Below are 19,579 nucleotides of genomic sequence, written 5' to 3' on the forward strand. Positions count from 1 at the left end.
CTTTATTTATTTACGTATTAGTATTACTATTACATATAATATATATATACAAATAGCCGTATGAAGATATAATCGAAAAAAGACGTAGAGAGCCTTAAAAGTGATTTCGTGTGTTACATGGCCTTAAGGTTTTCTTTTTTCCCGATTATCACTTCTTTTTTCCCAAACTAAAAACCAAAATGCCAGGTTTCATTTCTTTCGTCCAACAATTCTACAATCTTCCGTATTATTATCAACCCGTTCGGATGGAAATGTCAGAATTGTTAGATCCACACGAATCTATAATATATCACAAGGAAATTGATTATTCATGCATAACTTAAGCCAAAGAATTCACTTAGGTACTACATTTTGTAAAAAGAAATCTTACAATTCATTTCTACTACAATTAACATAACGAAGTAGTTACTTTTATAATTTAACGATAACGTAAACGACGATCGAATTCATAATGATAAATGCATGAGCGTCAGGGCGGTTTTAAAAAATTTAAATTCTCCCGCCTTAATTATAGTGCTAATTGTTACTTCGATCCTCTGTTACCACAGTCTTTCCTACATAGTTTCGCATTTTTTTCTCCATTATCTCAACTTGAATTTAATCGAATTGTTGGCATTCGATAAAATCAAATTTACATCCAGCGGACTTTAAAGTTAATTCGTTGTAGAGTACATCACTGATTATTAATACTATAGTTAAACAGCGTTTGAGCACCACTGACCTTTTTATAGTAAATTATTTTTTAAAAATCTTTATCCGAGACGAACGCTGCTATAAAAATGTCTGTACACTTGTCTACCACTACTTTTTTTTATAAATATTTTTTTATTTTCTTTGTTTTTTTAAACGTCTAAGGTAATACTTTTCTAGACGTTAGTCATATAGAATTTTTTTTAAGAGCCACTTCCTACAGCAATTTTTGAAATTCTCTTTACATAATCTAACTTCCAATGCATCCACTTTCGTCACTTCCGTCCGAACATTCCAAAAATCCGTTGCATATACGGGATTTTGGTAAACACTCGCCCAAAGGACAACGGTGTCCCTTGCAAGACGATACTGAACTTTGAATATCATTTTTTGATATGATACGTTCGATCCATGGTAGATAATGATGTACTTTTGTGTAAACACCTGGTCTTCCTGGTCTTGCACAGCCATAACCGTTTGACGTGATACCTTTTTTTTTGAACAAATTTGTTAATTTTTTTAACACGCTATGTTGATTTAAATCTTTACAGTCAATCGTTATAGTAAGTCATTTCGTAAAAGCTCACCTTGAAGTGTATATTTATTGTCAGATTCTGCACAGACAAGCGGACCACCGCTATCACCTAGACAGGCGTCCCTTCCGCCATCTTTTAAACCTGCACAGAGCATACCGGATGTGATCTTGTAGAGAGGCAAAAAAAGTGTTTTTCTGCGACAATCTTCCGTCGAAATAACAGGAAGTTCTACTTCTTGCAGTGTATCAGCTGTAAGGAAAAAATTTAATTATATGATTATGATTAATTAATAGTTATTTTGATTAAGTATTCATTGTTTAAGTATTAATTTTGTGCTTACGAAATATTCGTCCTATTTCAAAAAGCTGACCCCATCCTGTCACAGTGCATGTGGTTCCGCTCTTCGGCTCCGCATCCGGTAGGCAAATTGGCCTGACGTAATCGCCGAACGCTGCAGACTTTTCAAGTCTCAGTAACGCAATATCATTTATGAAACCGTTATCTACGTAATCGGGATGAAGCGCAATGTGGTCCAATTTGATAAGTTGTTCGTGCGGACTTGGAAAACTTCCTCTGCGCGTTGTGCCTATTCTCGCCACCCAATATTCGCTTTGAGCACTGCAATGATAGTTTGTTAGAGTAAAAATTCTTATGCAATTTCTGAACAGTCATTTATTGTTTATAAACTTATTTTATGTAAAACTTTTTTTTTGACATCTTCTAAAAAATTAATGTATTTGAAATTTTTGTTATTTTTTACACAATTTTTTCTAATCGTGAAAAATTAATATTTTTGTTGTTGTTAAGATGGTGTAATTGATTCTGGGTATTGGAACGACTTACTGATAGAAACAATGAGCAGCTGATACGATCCATTTATCATTAATTAATGCACCTCCGCACTGATAATCGCCTTCCTTGTAAAGTGCCACCTGCCAAGGCCAACTACCAGCTGACGAACTTCCGCCACCGACAATCCTGGAACGTCGCGAAAAAGGCCATCTTAAAAATATTTTTTTTTTAAATTTACTCATACTACTGCATTTCGGCGGTTTACAAAATTCAAATTAATTATTCGAAAAAAATATTTATATTCTAGGTTTATGCTTTTCCATTGAATGCTACTATTATTGTACCTGGCCTGAGTCGGGACTTGGGTTCTAATTCCGCACTCAAGATTCTTGCACTTGACTCGCAAGACTTCGCCACTAGGACAATCTGAAGATTTAAATGTTAAGCTGGTTTTATCAGTGAATTTTTCACTGTAAGAGAGACTATAGTAAAGTCGATTTGGCTTCGGATTTTCTTCGGTTACTTTTTCGACTCTCTCGTAGTCCCTGAAACATATTTTTCTTTTTCAAATAATGTATTGCTTATACCCAATTTTCACATATTTCTTTTAATTGAATACGTTAATTGATTTTTTCATTGTATTAATTTAATACGCACTGGTAAGTAATGGCTTTGCATACAGCACGTCCCAGATCTTCAATGGTCCAGATTGCTTGACGTTCCTGAAGCAAATTATTCATACCGCCTAAACAAAGTTTACCCCATTGACCATTTTTACGAACACTCAAAAATCCTCGGTCGCTATAACTGTTCACTTCCTTCCGGTTTGCAGAATGGATATTAAGATCAGTCCCTGCGATATATGCATTCTCATGGACCACGTTATCCTTTGAACCAGATGAAATTTCTCGACCGGAGACGAGCGCCATTTCAGGATTATTTTTAGTTTTCATTTGGGTATAAGCAGCCAACTCCTTTGGTCTTGATCGATCAGCTTCCGTTTTTTGGTCGGAAATTTCTGCCGATACGTGATCCCCAGTACCGTCATTTACAATTATTCGAAATGTCGTCGTTTCCAAAATTGATGACTCAACTGCTTCTTGATCAACTTCAATCTGATCTATATCAGAATTTGGGTTTGGTTCTTTAACTGCTATTTCTTCATCGTTAAGCATTTCTTTTGACAATAAATCTGTATTGTTTTTTTTGAGACTAGGATTGTAGCCTTCATAGGATTGTTGCTCGTTATCTTCTATTAAGGCTGCACATTTTTTTTCATCTTCACCACCAGGACAGTCACGGAATCCATCACAAACTTTGCTGTGCTCGATGCACGATCTGCTATTGCCACAAACAAAATGCCCATGTTGACACCAATCTGAGAACAAAATGTTTTATTATTTTGGTTGTATATTAGAAATATAGTATTTTTTTAAATAATAATTTGTATTATTTTCTTTGTCCAAAAGGATTTTATTCTTTTTTATTATATAACGAGTGATATATTTACCGCAGTCAGTCTCGTCAGAGTAATCCCAACAATCGGCAATTCCGTCACATATTTTGTGATTAAGCAGTTGGGCTTTTAAGAAATCTGCACAACTGCAATTGAGCTCGTCTTCCGAATTTTGACATTCTCGGAGCATATTGCATCGTGCACCTGACGGTAAACACAGACCGTCGTTGCATTGAAAACCGATGCATTTTTCTAAAAATAATGAAAATTATATAAATCGAACGAAGTTGAAAAAATCTAAAATTAATTTTCAATTGGAATATTGAAAAATATTATCATTACGAAATTTCAACTTACGGCTATTCTTCAACCTATTTTCTTCGGTAGTTGATATCATCTTATCAACCCGTTCGTCTGCTTTGTTGAAGACTTTTGTAAAAATTTGAACACCGTCACGACTGAACGTAAAATTCGAAGTAGTATTTTTAAGAGCTGTTTCATTTCCAGTCGAAATATCAGCAATTTTTTTCAAATCCTCAAAATTCGGTAAAGTCTGATACGAGTCTGTACTTTGATTACGAATCTGAGTGTCAGATATATTTTGAAAATGGATGCCATTGTTGCCATTTTTATTTTTCGTATTTACCATACCTATATCATCATCTGTTCTGACTTCCGCGAATTCTTTCAATTTTTCCAAAAGCATCTGATCTCGTTCCGAATTTGAAATTTTTCTATCTGACGTCTGTGTTGTCTTTCTAAGGTCAGCCGATATAAGTGGAGCTTTTTGTTCGGTCCAAACAATGTGTTTTGTCGTATTGACAATTTCCTCCACTTCGCTGTCAATTATTTCTTCTTTATCGACAGCGGTAACACCCTCCTCCCGAGATAAATCATCAATTTCATCGAAACCATGATTAATTTCTGATCCTCGATTTACGGCGGGAAATTCAAACTTATTAACATTCGAATGCGACACAGTATTAATAACTGGTATAGAGGTTGTGTTACTAACGACCAACTTCATAAGAACTTTGTCATTGACATTCGATGAAATTTTAGTACTTATAGACGTGACAACCTCGACTATTTGTTCAAAATCCGATACTGGAATTTGTTCCTTCAATAATTCTTTTTCTTGATCGGCAGAGTCACGCCTCACTGGATCCTTTCTGTCGTTCTGAAGAGAGAAAAGCTGTTCAAGTAGGACGCTATCAGTATTTTTCATTGATGAACTCTGATGATGCACGGTATTATTATTCTTTATATTTTTCCTCAAATTCTTCAGTTCATCAGGTTTCGGTCTTGGTCTTACGGGTCTACCTACTCCAGTGTTACTTTTGGCGGGTGCCAACGTCACCAGATCCTGGACAACATTAGCCTTGAGAGTGTCGTTGTAAATCTTCTTTGAAGTTTCATTGGCCGAAACTGAACTAGTACCATTGACTTCCGGTAACTCATAAACAGATTCCTTTACTTCGCCTGGTGTATGTTTGACTGTATCGATTTCAACAAAAGTCAAATTTCTCAATGACGTCGCAGTCAGTTTCGCTGGTTGAGAATCAATACTTGGCTCGGTAGCTGTCAATTTTTCAATATTGTTTTGATGCGGATGAAGTATCTCCGAGTACAATTCTGTTGTCGTTAATTTTAACATCTTTTCGTCATCTATCACGGCGGTATGCTTATTCGTGATTGGCTTGTGCTGTTCTGATAATTCTATCTTAGCACTTTTCAGTGGCGTTTCTGGGTTTCTGATAAGGCTTTCTGTGCTTTCACCAGAGTCTGCTGTTATCGGTTCATGGTACTTCAGCTCTATCTGTACCTTCTTGTATGACGGTGTCGAAGTATTTACCAAATTTTCTATTTTTTTCGTATTTTCTGTTTTTTCCGATTCTAACGTCGTAAATTCTTCAGTGATGTTCGATTGGATAAGATTAAGTTTTTCTTTAAGATTATCGGAACTTGAAGTTATTTTTGTTTTCGGAATTTCAATTTTGGGGTCTTTATCATTTTTCGGTTTTTCGTTATCTCTTTTGCTTTTTTCAGTATCTATTATTGCTTTTTGCGTTGTATTAGTATTGCTGAAAGGCTGAAGCACGATTGCAGGCTCGAAATTATCATCTTCGTTATCAATAGCTGATGCAATTTTATCAAATGGTATAGTGTGTCTAAAAGGTTTTAACGTTCCTGGATTTTCGAGAAGGCTAGGCTTGGCAGCGCCGTTTAAATCTGGTGTTCTGTAACTCGTGTAAATTGGTTGAAACTGATCAACCTTTCGATCCTGCATGCCATCGGCCGATTCGATGATCGCTTCGGTTTCAGAAAACCGATTTCGGCCCTCGAGTTCAATTTCAGTGTCAAGAATTGGCTCGGCTATGCCCACACCGGAAATTTTTAAATTTGGGGGAACGGTAGATGAAGATTCTTTGTAATTTGGAAATATTGGTTTAATAGTAGCAGATGGCGTTGTGATCGCCAGTGTGGGTAAGGAGAAGATCGTTGGAAATTCTGGAGTACCGTTTTTTTGCTTTATCTCAAAATTCTGTACTTCAGGTCTCTCTGTAAATCGTGGAACTGTCTTTGTGGTAAATGTGGACGTAATTTTCTTGTCGTTTATTTTGGATTCTAGTAAACTGCTATCGATCTTTCCAAAACCGGAAATCGTGCTCAAGTGGACGTTATACGTTTCCTGTGGAATTTGTCCGGCAACTTCTAAGTCTACGTTATGCTTGATGTTGTCGGTTTCTTGCCGATTAAAATTCGTCACCTGTTCTTCAACTTCCGGTATCTTATTCTTGAATTTACTGTTCACCCGGAAGTTCACCATCTCTTGAGGCACGATTCTGTCCTGTGGGAAATCCGTATCTTCGACGCTGACTATACCGGAATCGGGTAGAGCAATAGCGAAATCGTGGAATTCAGGAATGTTGGTAGTGACTGTACTTTTGACGGTAACCTTTTCTTCAATTTTTTCATCCACTTTTTTCGTGTCATCCGGAATTTTTGACGAAGATACTTTCCCATCTTTTTTAACGGAATCCGATTCGATAATTGGTACATCAGAAATTATGGAATCCAATTGAGAAGATGGTTTTGTTCTTTCCGGGTGTAATTTTGATCCGGTATTAATGTATCCCGGTATAATTGGACGCCATGGTGAAGTTTCAAAATCTGGATTTACGAAGTCCTTAAATAAATCGTCAACAATTTTTTCAGTCGTAGTTTCGCCCAAAACAGTACTTGTACGATAATTGGATTTGGTGACTGCCAATTTTTCACTAGTTTTCGAAAAATACGGTACCGTAGTGTCAATTACCGGCAATTCCGTTATGGCGACCGTCGAAGTACTTGTAATTGTTGTTCGGCTAGTTTCGGCAATCTTCGGCTCCTTGGTAACAGTTTCGTTAATTTTCGTAGCCATATAAGTCCCTTGAATGGTCGGAATATTTGTGAAATCTATTTCCGCTTCGTTTGGCTCCATCTTAACAGGCTTCATTTTTGGCTTTGAACTTGTTACCAGAGAATTGTTTCTATTCGTTCGTAAGAGTCCATTTTTTGTAATCATCGTATTTCTCTGCTGTCCGACCTTCTGACTATTTTCAGCATCCGGATTAATTCCTTCAGTAAAAACAATAAAATAATGTATTTCAAAATATTCGATAAACCATAAAAAATATAATTTCACAACTTTACCACCAGTTATATAATACTTTTAATTGACTATTAATTTTTTTTCACTCACTTTTTATAGATATCGAATTCAGATCCAGCTCCATAGTTTTGAATAACGACGTAGTGGAGTACGTCTCCTTGACGATTATGTCTTCAATGACGTCTTCGACATTCGTAATTGATCGTGGTATCTTCCTTCGGTCCAAGTACAGTCTGAAGAAGACTTTCAAGGTACCATTTTCAAATTTGTCAATTACCGTCTGTTTGTACGACGCGCCAATGATACTTCTTCGAAATAGAAGTTCGAACTAAAAATATAAAATTTATGCATTACTGTCCCACTAGACAAAAAAAAGATATAAGCAATTTTTTTTTACTACAGAAATAAATATCGCTGTCAATTTTGTCGACTTACAATATTTTTGTATTTTCTTTCTTTTTCACGAAACACCATACTCGTGTTCAGCTTCAACATTGGATTGTAACGTTCCCCCCTTACTATTCTGAAGCTGCAAGTGAAGCCAATGACGGCTAAAAAAATAATGACAGTGTTCAATATCGTTTTTAACATCAGGTCAATTGTGATCTGTCATAATAATATATTTCTTAGATTCAGCCAGTCATCTAACCGTCAAGTGCTACTCACCATCTTTCGAATCCGTACGCAGAGCTGAAATGTAAATAGACAGACTCGTAAATCATACAAACAACATAATGACAGTCATTATATCAACGGTTTACAGACTTATTGACAATCACAAGTAGACATTGGATCTCTAGAATTACCATTATAAGAATTAATATTTTCTAATCAAATTACGAAAAAGTCAATAAATTCAAATTGACCTACCGATCACACATAAAATCCAAACGGTCTATTATACAAGACTGATAGCATATCAAACGCATAATTTCCCATAATTCACAGTCAACAGTTAACCTACCTCCCATCCATAATGCTAATCCCGCTATAGCAAGAACAGCGACCAGAACAAGCATAGCAGATATTATTAACATAGCACTGCCAATTTTCCATTTTGAATTAGCCTTATTCGTTTTCGGCGGTGGCACCCTTGACCATGCTGATCTTGGCGGAAGATAATATTCGCTCTGTAATCAAAATAATTTTTATTATCATTATTGTACCTCATTGCATATTATGAACTGCCATTAAAATAATAAACCAAATTTACATAGCACAATGTTAATATTCAAAAAAATTTTTCCCGTTCAAAATGATCGTGAATGTCAATTTGAAAATATTTTTCATCATAGCTACACCCAATTATCAATATCGCCCAAAAATGTATTATATAAAATAATATTGTTTTATCAAATCAAAATCAAATCAAAATCAAAATCAAATCCCACCTGCGTCCATGCACGAGCGACGTGTACACTGAAAAAAACGAAGCCAGCAGGATTACCTATGAATATACTATCTCCCTTTAAAATATGCTATTAATACGTGAATAAGTATTGAAAGCAAAATAATAATTAAAATGCGGTATCATAACGATGATACGAGAATTAGAAGCAGAGCTAAAAATCCAAACTGGTTTTAAAATACTATGAGCTTTCGGCATTGCACATACAGATTTCTGTGACTCCTAACTACAATAGTCCGACCCTCCTTTTCTCCACGTACGTCTCAAGTGTATACGCGATGAGTGAGTTTAGCAATTTGCGAAACGATGTCGCGAAACGGGAAATCCGAATGCGAACCGATTACATAGCAATTCTGTTCTTTGGTATGTAAAATCAGTCAATTTATTGTAGCCAACATAAAAAAGCGTAAGAATAACAAAACGAAGAAAAACATAAAGAAAATGAAGCGTTCTCAAAAATATCATCCGTCGAATACAAAGTCGGATCCTCTCGCACGAAATTCAAAACAGTAAATACCGTTTAGTTGTACCTCTGTGCAAAACATACCAAACAAGAAGACCACGTATAAATATCATGCAAAACTGTGCCGCTACTGGAACTTTCCGTGACACAAAGTCAAAATATATTCCGTAAAATTGGTAAATTTTTAAAATATAATTTACCATACGAAATAATCAATTAAAAATATACGTTCCAAAATTCATTCTTTTTTATTTCTTTCATATATATGAAAGAAAAAAAATTTTATTACGATTTTATTACTCCCAATACGTGATCTACGGATTACAGCTGTACTCGTGAGAAATTTTGACTCCACGACTGTTGGTTGTATACACAGGGAGGATTTGCCGTTAGAAAATTATTCACGCTCGGCCAATAGGCAGGGACTAGGAAGAATCTGCATCATGCCGGCAAGATGCTGTGATATGGACTTTTACAGTAGGTACATGTACCATATACACCTATAGGCTGTAGAATCCTCTGTGCTATATGGGTATCATAGTTTATAGATACGCTCGTAGGTGATCATCACGGACTGTAGTTGGCATTCGCGTACATGAGCAACGGTTGCTAATTTTATAACAGTAACTGTAAACCTGTAAGACTAGTTTCCATGCAAGAATTGATAATGAATATTGAAAAATTTATTCGGATAATTAAAAATTCTTTTTCCTGATAGTCCAAAAAAGTAACACGAAACAAAATTGTCTGCGTGCTGTATATAGAATATTAATGCAATTCTTTCGGCCCTTGTCAAAGGGTCTAATTCAGAATATGAGTCTGGCGTTTACGGGCGAATAATGAAGCGTAATGGTGGTTGGTCTGAGAGTGAAAATAAAATTGAAAAGCATAAGCAGAAAACGTGGAGTGCAAAGACCGAGTTGTTCTTTGTTGTATACAATTTTTATTACTACCCGTAATCGAGCTTGTTATTAAACTATGTAGTGCGAGACGTTTATAGTGTCGTACAGATACAAGGTTGTTAAAAAGTATGCTAGTACCGTTAAAGTCAAATTGTACGAAAGTATACAATATCCATTATCGTGTATACGGATTTTATAGTGACAGTCTAAAAAAATGATACATATATAAAAATGCATACATATACCGAGCATAATAATAATAATCGAAAGTTAAGTAATGCAGGAAGCAATAGGATGAGGAATTACTCGCAAAGGATTGAGGATTCACTGTAATTATTATACAAGAGTAAAACGGAAGGACAGATCGAAGGTTACTGATGATATTTGATCGATCATCTTATTTGAAGATTAGAAAGTCATTGTACGACTCGTTAGTCGAATACACTATCCTTTGACTATAACGTGAAAGGTTCATTAGGATTCAGGGTCGTTTTTTGAATTTGCCGCCCAAGCCACGACTGAGATATCGACGAGTTCACTTGATTCTATCTCTTCCTGTATCATCCATGGAATATTGAAAGGTTCGTCAGTAACTTCCAGGTTCTTTGTTGGTCATCTGCCGATATCAAATATTCCATACGGGTAAATTTAATAAATATATATGCATAGGATGTTTCTTTTTCCTTGTATAATCGATTATTTATAGATCGACTGTTTTTCGGAATTTTTTAATACGAATTAAAACGTACATTCATCGTTCCCACGCACATTCTCGCTATTCTCCGACGCGTTAGATCTCTGAATCAGATCGATCCGACGTTATTTAACGTCGAAGGACGTCAACTGATTTACTTAGTAGTCAACGTGCTTTATGATTCCAGACGTGGTATTGATATTAGATACATGCACACCTGTTACCATATGACCACCATTGACAGCTCAGCGTACGTCCCTGAACGCCTTGGAACGGAAACTGTCATTGACATACCATTAGAGGATCATTCCACTTGCACCCATAGTAAATGATACGAAGAAATGAAAAGTGACGTAATTGCAGTTAACAATGAGATTGCGGAGTTGTATTGTTTTTTCACAAGGTACAATAATTTTTTATTATTTAAAACATATATAGATATATGTACTTCGGCTGATTTCGTGGTCACTCGTGTCCTCCGATTATAGCCGATTGCGGGTATCGTCAAGACGGAAAATAATTACGCTTGATTCGATAGCGGCGCGCATGCGCGTATATCCTGTGCTATTTCTACATCGACGCGAAGCAGGTTCTTTTTCGCAAACTGGAATCGGAGCGAGAATTTCCTTTTTCGTCTTTCTTTTAATTCTTTTGCTTTTCTTCTGCCGCGTTCTCATCTTCGGCGTCCGTTCGTTCTTCTTCGTGTTTTCTCGGCCGGTTCATTTTTTGTTCTTCCTACAAAAGCTCGCTTACAGGCACCTCGCCACTTAAAGCACCATACCAAGCATGTCTAACTATGCGACTTATAAAGCGTGGTAACAGCTAGACGGTGAAAAATTATCATAAATATGAACTACCCTAATCTGACTTTTCTCACTCCAACTTATTTATAGGTTATGTACGAGTGCGCGCGCCATCTACATAATTAAATAATATATTGAATCTGAAACGGAATTCACTGTATGATCTCACGTGTGGATATAACTAATTTTACATTAACTTGACCAAAGACCAATTCGACCTTAACTCCAACTTTAACCTCAACCTGAGCTGACCTCTTTTATTTCTAAATAATTTATAGCTTATTACGAAAGGAAGATCCATCACGTTACCGATGAGTCTCGGCACTTTTTCAGATTCAGCCTCGATCAAAAATCGACCTTGAAAAATCTCGTCGTTTCTTCTGCGAATATTTAAAAATCAATAGCTTCGATTTATTATCGATTTCATGTAAGTACAGGCAAGTACAAAAGTTCTAAACTGTATGTTTCACTGAATAAAAAATTATACGATCAATAAAAATATACAATTAATATAGAATTAGGAAGATATAAATGTCTCATAGCGATTTATCGTCGAGTATCGATTATATGAAAATTTATATTAAATACAAATTATTCCCATTCAATTGGCCATGATCGATCCTCATTTTCATTCAAAAGTTTCGTCTTCTGAACTAACCTTACGGCATGTGGCACTAGTAGCGTAACAGGTGTAAGCGTAGGCGTAGACCAAGCCATACGTTATTATAGGCCCCATACGAAGTGGATGAAGAAGAAGTCGAAGGAATACCTGGACCATGACCTGGGAGGCTGTGTATGGCCTTCGGCAATGCCAAGAAACGCGAAGATGCGACCAGAGTGCAAAGATCTTTCAAGGCCGTAACATCCACCGACTCACATGTACCACACAAAGTAATGAGACTCTGATCGCGTATGAGTCAACATATACAATACGTGAGTACACATATGATACCATACGTATTCAATATATTCCTACAATTTCCACATATGAGAGGATGAGATAAATAGACATTTTTTTAGTCTCGAAACTTTAATTTTAATGTACACATCATTTTTTGAAATTTAATTGCTGTAATTTTAACTGACCCTTTGCCAACATCAAGATAAGCAGCAGATGATACGTTGAGTAAGAACGATAAGTTTTTGTGCGTCTTTAAACAATGAAAATAGGACAAGTCGATCGTTTCTTTCGTTAATGGATAATTCAACAGTGAGGTCAAGCCTGATACTTATTTATCATGTTAATACAAAGCCACGACCTTCTTCATTGCCTGTATTTAGTACCTTGCAATTAGATTGCACTCGCAATCAGTCATTTCGAATTAACAGTCGCCACTTGTATACAGCCATTAACGTAGTTATTCAGTTTACGAGTTCATACAATTAGTTTCTTGCCATTGTTTCATTTTCATCAACGTGTCCCCCTGCGTGCATTTATTAAAAAAGAAAAGAAAAAAAAACAACGCGCAATTACATTCTCGTTAACGTAACCTACAACTTGTTGAATAATTTTTCAACCGTGTAATACAATTAGACGATACGTTAAAGGTGCACGATTATAAATCAAATCACAAGTCGCATGTAAAGTACATGAGAAATAATACTGACAATAGTATATTAAAAATTCATATAACGATTCGCTATAGTCGATTTGCATTGATAATATATGTGCATATGAACAATATTACACATTACGAGCACCAATCGACCAATTATAATTATGATCAAAGCTCTACGTACGATTTGCATTGTTTGATTTTTGCAACGTAAATATATATGGTCACGTATCGATCATCTTTTACGTCATAGCCGGATACCTTATTTCCGGTGTATAAAATTTAATGAACAATCAATGAAGTATTTGCTTCAAAAAAATTATGCGTACAATGTCAAAAATGAAAATTGAAAATGATGAAAATTCTTGAATAAAAAATTGCCACTACAGTTATAATAATTACATTCTACGCAACTGAGATCGGTATCTGGTAAGGTTACGTGCCTAAGCACCATTATAACTCCATTTAATGTCGAGTCTGCCGCCCAAGACAAGAGTAACCAGTAGCGTCATCTTCGAGGACTTAAAGTAGCACGTTTTATTGTCTAGCGGATAATAGTTTGCGTCAAGTCAGTTTCCGGCTGCTTCCCGACCGGAAGCTCAGCTGCCGCTGACCCCTTCTTAAGGATGACGTAGGCTCCTCTCTGCCAAGTACATTTACTTCGCGATGTTCAATGGCGGCGTATAATTTTTTTCTAACTGCGCATCTCCCACTTTTTCAAAAATTCATACTCCGACTTCCAAAAACTATTTACGTCATCACAATAATATTCCTCGTTCGTCCTCTACGATTCACGTTTTTCCATCAATAAAATCTTTCAATTCATCAATCACACGTTCGCCTAAACGATAAATTGCACAATGAAGCCACCTTGAATAATAAAGAATCACAAAGATCAATGATCCCACCGCTGCAGGTGTATCCCGACTATTGTATCCTCGGAATAAGAAAAATAAAACTCAACAAAATCGACCCCTAGCAACTTCAGACAGCTCGGACTCACCATTCGGACTGTTCGTGACGTTCGCAATGCGGACTTCACAATAGTTGAAGTTCAGCTTGGGTACAATGGTATCCATAACCTGATCTCCTGTCTAGGTATACATAACCATATTCGATCTTCTTTATACCTAAACATATGATTTGAAAATCTATACAAGATGGTTAAGAGATTCCACGCTAAATAGCTACATAGTAGAATCCATGTATATCGTTTTATATACATAAAGTTTATATACATAAATATATGCAGGTATACACTTTATGCAAGTATAGTACAATACAGTAGGTCTACCAGTTAACTATATACTATACCCCCAACACTATAATACACTACAGGCATATTCCGGGTCCGTTGAACCTAACTGTCAGGTATTGTAGTGGCCACTGTTACAGAAAAAGGAAGAAGAGCATCGACTGTGTTTATTCTGGACGCCCGACGCCCTCTAGTCTCATTAAGCGAAGGAACTCCAATTATTATTATTATTATCCATCGAACATGAACCCGTACAGTGTTTCGTGCCCGAAGCATCACACGTATGTACGTACGTTAGTATTAAGGTGCTGGTATTACGCACGTGCGTTACGCTTTGTCATACATCGAGTTCGCACGTGCCATTTTTTGTATGGCGAATAGAAGGAAAAAAAATTATAAAAAATTCAACGAGTTCAGTATATAATATCGTGAGAAGTCTGCACCACGATTGTTATCAAAAGTCATACTATATATTTATTATTTTACGTGACGTCAGTCGCTCTGTTTTTATAATGGATTATATTATTTTTTAACTCCAAGATGAATTCCTCTTTCATTTTTTTTTTTCAGATGGATCTTATAGCTGGGTATTACAAAGTGCATCCCATACATCCTGCAGCAAGAACTGGGTTCCCACACTGCACGCTTTACCAGTCAGGGAATCTACGACGACACTGATATAGATACGTGTACGTAGACTTTTATTCGTGTATGGATATATATGCATTATTTACATCTTCACGCACGCACAGTAGTTTTATGCGTACCGACTGCGACACGCTTCGTTTACGCTTATATAAATTAACGCGATATCCATATTCTTGTGTATATCTATTTAGGATTATATATATTTTTTATTTGATCTCGTAATTTCGTTCTAAAATTTTGCGACTTCCGGAAAACCTGCAACACTTCCGGTTCATTCGTCACGTGCCAGTCCTTTTGATTATAAGCACTCGGGGTGCCGTTTAATCGTAAGATTAAATCACGTAATCAGCATCAGCCATGATTAATACAGTCATTAACTGTTTTAATCATTGAACAAGAATAACCGTTTTGGAATAAATAATTAAAATTCTTACCGGAAGTTAGACTTGATTATTGAAAGCTCTTACGGTATGTATGATAGTTATTGTTGTTTTGTTATAGTACTTTGTTTTTGTGTATAAAATATTTTTTTTGTTACTTCATTTATCATGCAGTCGGCGTTACGAATTTTGTCGTATGTCCGCAGAGATGTAAATATAACGGCGTCACGACGTAACGGCCAGCTCTGGTCTCAAGGTTGGTATTCCTGGTGCATTTTCATATACGTTATAATGTTATTTCGTATTCCGGCCAAAGTATGCCAGTGGAATAACAGTACCACACGCGGAGTCTCGGTCCTGTCGTGGAACCAACGGTCCTGCCCGGCTCATATAATTCTAAGCATACGCCATTGCTAGGTCAGTGCCACCTCAGATTATTCGGTGTAATCGGGTATTATCGGATATCCTCGGCACCGCGCCGGAAAGCTTCGTGAACTCGACTGAAAACGTGGAAAGGTGTCTCGCCATTGAAAGGCGTGGATAACCAAAAAATATATGGAAAAAGAAACCTCTAGATTCGAGTAGTGTCGATTACTTGAAATACCTTAGAATTTGATAACTTCTGTAGTAGATAAGTAAGAAGTGAAAAATGCTTCATTCTTAGGTAGTTCGTGATCTTCGATTCGTATGTATTTATACGCTTTATATTTCATGGTTCTTTCATTTGAATTGGATCGACGGTCAAATTCGTGTGTTGCTAATTGTGATTCGTGCTCTTTCGCGTGTTCTACATCCAATTAATATTTTCTGCAGCTACCATAATGTAACTTTATTATGTTTTTGTTATATCTTTTTACACTGATTTATTATAATACAGGGTTATTCAGTAGAAACGCACCACCTGAAGTTCTTATATTAGTTCATTTGATGTTTATGGCAGAACCATGTTCAGGTGGTGCGTTTCTACTGAATAACTCTATATATCAATAATTTCTTATCATTTTTTAGTGTTGATTTTTTTTTTTCATACTCTAGTAGAACACGTATAGGTGCTAAGTTGTTCATAAAATTTCTTGCTGATCTACATAATTGTGCTAAAACATTAGCACTATGTCTTACGTTTTTAATAACAAAATTTTTAAGTCAGACTCTACTCAAAAATTACGTGTAAATTGTTTTATAATACGAGCTCTCGCGTCATGTTGAACATTTTTTCTCTTTTCCAAATTCATATTGAACAAGAAGTTTGTTTCTTCGTATTTTTACCGAATAGTTAAAAAAAACGGTAAAAAGAAGAAAGATAATATACTCGACTGCCAGTCAATATTGACTCTCAGCCTGGTCATAAAGGAGTCCTTGTTCATACAGTATCAAAAACCCTTGTCAGGTAAGTTAAGTGAGACTAGGGTTTTATCTGAAGGACCCAAAAAAAAAAGGAATTCCATTCCAAAGAAATTGAGATTTTTTAAAGAAAAATTCAAAACGACATCAGCCGTTGCTCTAAAGTCAGAGCTATGAATATTAACAATTTCTTATAGCTATTTGCAGCAGATCGATTTTAAATAATTTCAATACATCAACCCTTCTTTTTGTTAGTCTTATATTTTCGACCACGCTTAATCGATTTTCATACAAAAAACCTAATATCACAATTATACACATCGTACAATATACGCGGTACCATATAGAGTACAGTTCTATATATACAATATACTGTGGGTCATTAAATCGAGGTTAGAAAAAGATCATCGGCCCGCACACTATGTCCGCCACGTGATCAGAGGTGGCTGAACGATAAAAAATGAAGGTCGAAGAATCATGAAGAAGGTTGAAGAAGGAAGAAAGATTGGAGAATATCATCTTCGCGTAGGAATGGGCAGGTTTACATTCAACTTATGTAATACAGCTTTTATTGGGAGACAAGGCCAGGGTCTCGTTTCTACTAAGCAACGTGTGCGGCCCCCTTAATGTAATTTCAGGACAATGGTAATTTGCTTTAATTACACGTGCTATCGACAGATGGCTGACGATTAATTTTAAATGATCTTCTTCCAGGGAGCAGAACAAGATTTTCTTTTGCGATCTGTTCAAGTACAGATATACAATTTTGTACGACATGTAAGAACAAAGAAAGAGAAGGATGCCTTCCGGTTACGGCAATAACGATTAGTGTCGCGAATTCGTTACCAACTTTATGGAAACGGACGCAATCGATTATTTGAATCGCTCGAGCGACAAACGAGCCTTGAAATTATTTTATTACTGCAAGAGAGAATGAAATTAGAAAATAACAGTTCTATACATTTATCGTATATGACGAGTGGAGCGTCCTTTAATATTAATTACGTTGTTTAGATGTAATAATATTTGTTTTAAACTTCACGTAATTTTGGCAAAAAAATTTTGCAGATAAAGCTTCTTACCTGATAAGGATAAGCGCCAGGCCTGTAGAAACTGCTTGTCGTCAACCCAGGATGACTCTTGCTGCTGCCGCATATGGACGCCATTCTTCTTCTTTTTTTTCTCTCCAAATCTTCGCAGTCCCCTTTTTCTCAGCACGCTTAATTAACGTTAAGCACTCCTTTGATCTGGCATGATTACTCTCCAGAAATAAAGGTATAAACAGCTCTGCAAATTTCTCTTCAACTTTGAATCGCGCGCCAAACTGTCTGGCAGTTACTTCCAGGCATTACGAAAATTTAAATATGACATTCCCAGCAGCAAAATCCCGCGTATTACCAACAGCTTACGTAGGAGAGTCCAGCACAAATAATGTTTATGCGTTTACCTGTTTACACGCTCACAAGGTCATGGCGACTTGCACGACGCCTGCTTAGCTCACGCGTACCGATGCATCGTGGGAAATCGCGTAAGGTCGACGTCAGGCAATTACGAAATCTATGATACCTTAGTCATTCAAGATCAACGGATTGATACACTTTTTATATGGTGCAGGATCGTGAGAAAGATCAACCTTATTTAAAATAAATTTTCAAAACAACTCTTAGACCCTGGTAAACAATATTTTTCTCGTCCATACAATCTTTATCACAGAAAAATCAGCGAGGAGCTAATACAGTATTCTTATTTTTTCAAATAACCCACGTGACACTTGTGTCAGATAATTTCACTTTTTTTATTATCTCAATTTATTCGACTATAAATTATAGAAAAAAGAAATTGCACTTTTGTAAAAAACATTTATTTTCCCTACGATCGGTCCTTTCATTGTTTTTCTTTTTATTATCAATTTTATTTTTACTTCATTACACGCTCGTGTACGTCTTCGCTCTAAGACGGTCGAGAGTCGACTGACAAGCTGCGATCTTCACACAGCAAGCACAATTCCTCATCTTCATTCTTCGGTACGTCGAGTATATCCCGTCCCTCTCCGTCGCCCCTTCGTCCCTTCCCCTCTCTTGTGCCTTATACCGTCTTTCGGCTAACTCCATCACTTATCGAAAAATCACAGAATTCTGACAAAGCCAAAATCATGATCCGGAGCTTTGACGAAGCGCCAAAGGCGAATATCAAGGTTTTTAAGAAATTTTTTTCTAACCAAACCCACGTACGAATACTGTATCCTTGATTTTAACTCTCTTCACTTACACGTCGCAGTGAAACGTAGCAGCGTGAAAATTTTTTCACTGTCTCCTGTCTCATTGACACACTGGCTACTACTCGAATAAACTGGGGGATCCTCTACCTTCACCTTATACCTACCTGTCCTAGCTATGTACGAAATAAGGTTTATTATGAACAGGCCTTATTTATATGCACGACAATGGGCAATGCACAATACAGCAAGGACTTAAGGCCCATTTAGACGAACGTTGCTTTGAACCGACCTTTTTCACAATCCGGCTTATTCTTATTCAACGTGTAGATTAAAAATTTATTCCCTTTACCTTTACCATATACTTTGAATAATCACAATGAATATTTTGTAGGGACGCTAAGTTTGCTAAGAAAATTTGTTTGGAGACTTTTACGCAATATTTGTATAATGAGAATAATTTTTTTAGAGGCTACTAACATGTTTAAGGAAAAACAAGGTTTTTCATCCTTGAAATATACTTAAGAAAACGGTTTTACACACACGTTAACAAAAATTCGTCCTTTAGAATCAATATGGAATAGAACGAAGCTTTGAAGTATCTATCAAATAAAATTGATTCAATATTCAATATACTTGTAAAAATATTAAAAAAATTATATTACAAATAACTGTATCTGACACCATAGCTCATCCATAAGAAAAATTAGCATAAAATATTTAATTTTTAGCTCCTAAGTATTGCATAGAAAAGAGGGTTGGGGTGGGGGGGGGGGGGGGTAAAA

General features: G+C 36.2%; 1 protein-coding gene across 2 annotated transcripts; it reads right to left on the reverse strand.

The window, feature by feature from the left end:
• Nucleotides 1-728: 728 nt before the first annotated feature.
• Nucleotides 729-18,586, reverse strand: LOC107270868. Of its 2 annotated transcripts, none has more exons than XM_025088163.1 (13): nucleotides 17,662-18,586; nucleotides 8,094-8,259; nucleotides 7,796-7,819; nucleotides 7,565-7,680; nucleotides 7,220-7,457; nucleotides 3,832-7,095; nucleotides 3,529-3,726; nucleotides 2,676-3,396; nucleotides 2,363-2,563; nucleotides 2,070-2,228; nucleotides 1,567-1,844; nucleotides 1,278-1,475; nucleotides 729-1,179 (listed from the first exon to the last, which is right to left on the reverse strand). In XM_025088163.1, exons 1-13 carry the CDS (start codon nucleotides 17,743-17,745, stop codon nucleotides 941-943), a joined length of 5,886 nt encoding a protein of 1,961 aa, XP_024943931.1. In that variant the 5' UTR covers nucleotides 17,746-18,586; the 3' UTR covers nucleotides 729-940. The 2 variants fall into 2 exon arrangements, with proteins under 2 accessions (XP_024943931.1, XP_015601764.1); XM_015746278.2 differs by having other exon boundaries at nucleotides 2,070-2,204; nucleotides 17,662-18,585.
• Nucleotides 18,587-19,579: the final 993 nt, after the last annotated feature.

The sequence above is a fragment of the Cephus cinctus genome, unplaced genomic scaffold (assembly GCF_000341935.2).
Source record: "Cephus cinctus unplaced genomic scaffold, Ccin1 Ccin1_scaffold0847, whole genome shotgun sequence".
NCBI lineage: Eukaryota > Metazoa > Arthropoda > Insecta > Hymenoptera > Cephidae > Cephus > Cephus cinctus.

Coding starts and splice junctions, on each gene's coding strand:
- LOC107270868 (XM_025088163.1), bottom strand. CDS start 17,745: ATGGCGTCCATATGCGGCAGCAGCAAGAGTCATCCTGGGTTGACGACA. Junction 7,681..7,795: donor GCGTACGGATTCGAAAGATG/GTGAGTAGCACT, acceptor TTATTTTTTTAG/CCGTCATTGGCTTCACTTGC. Junction 7,458..7,564: donor AAAGAAAATACAAAAATATT/GTAAGTCGACAA, acceptor TTATATTTTTAG/TTCGAACTTCTATTTCGAAG.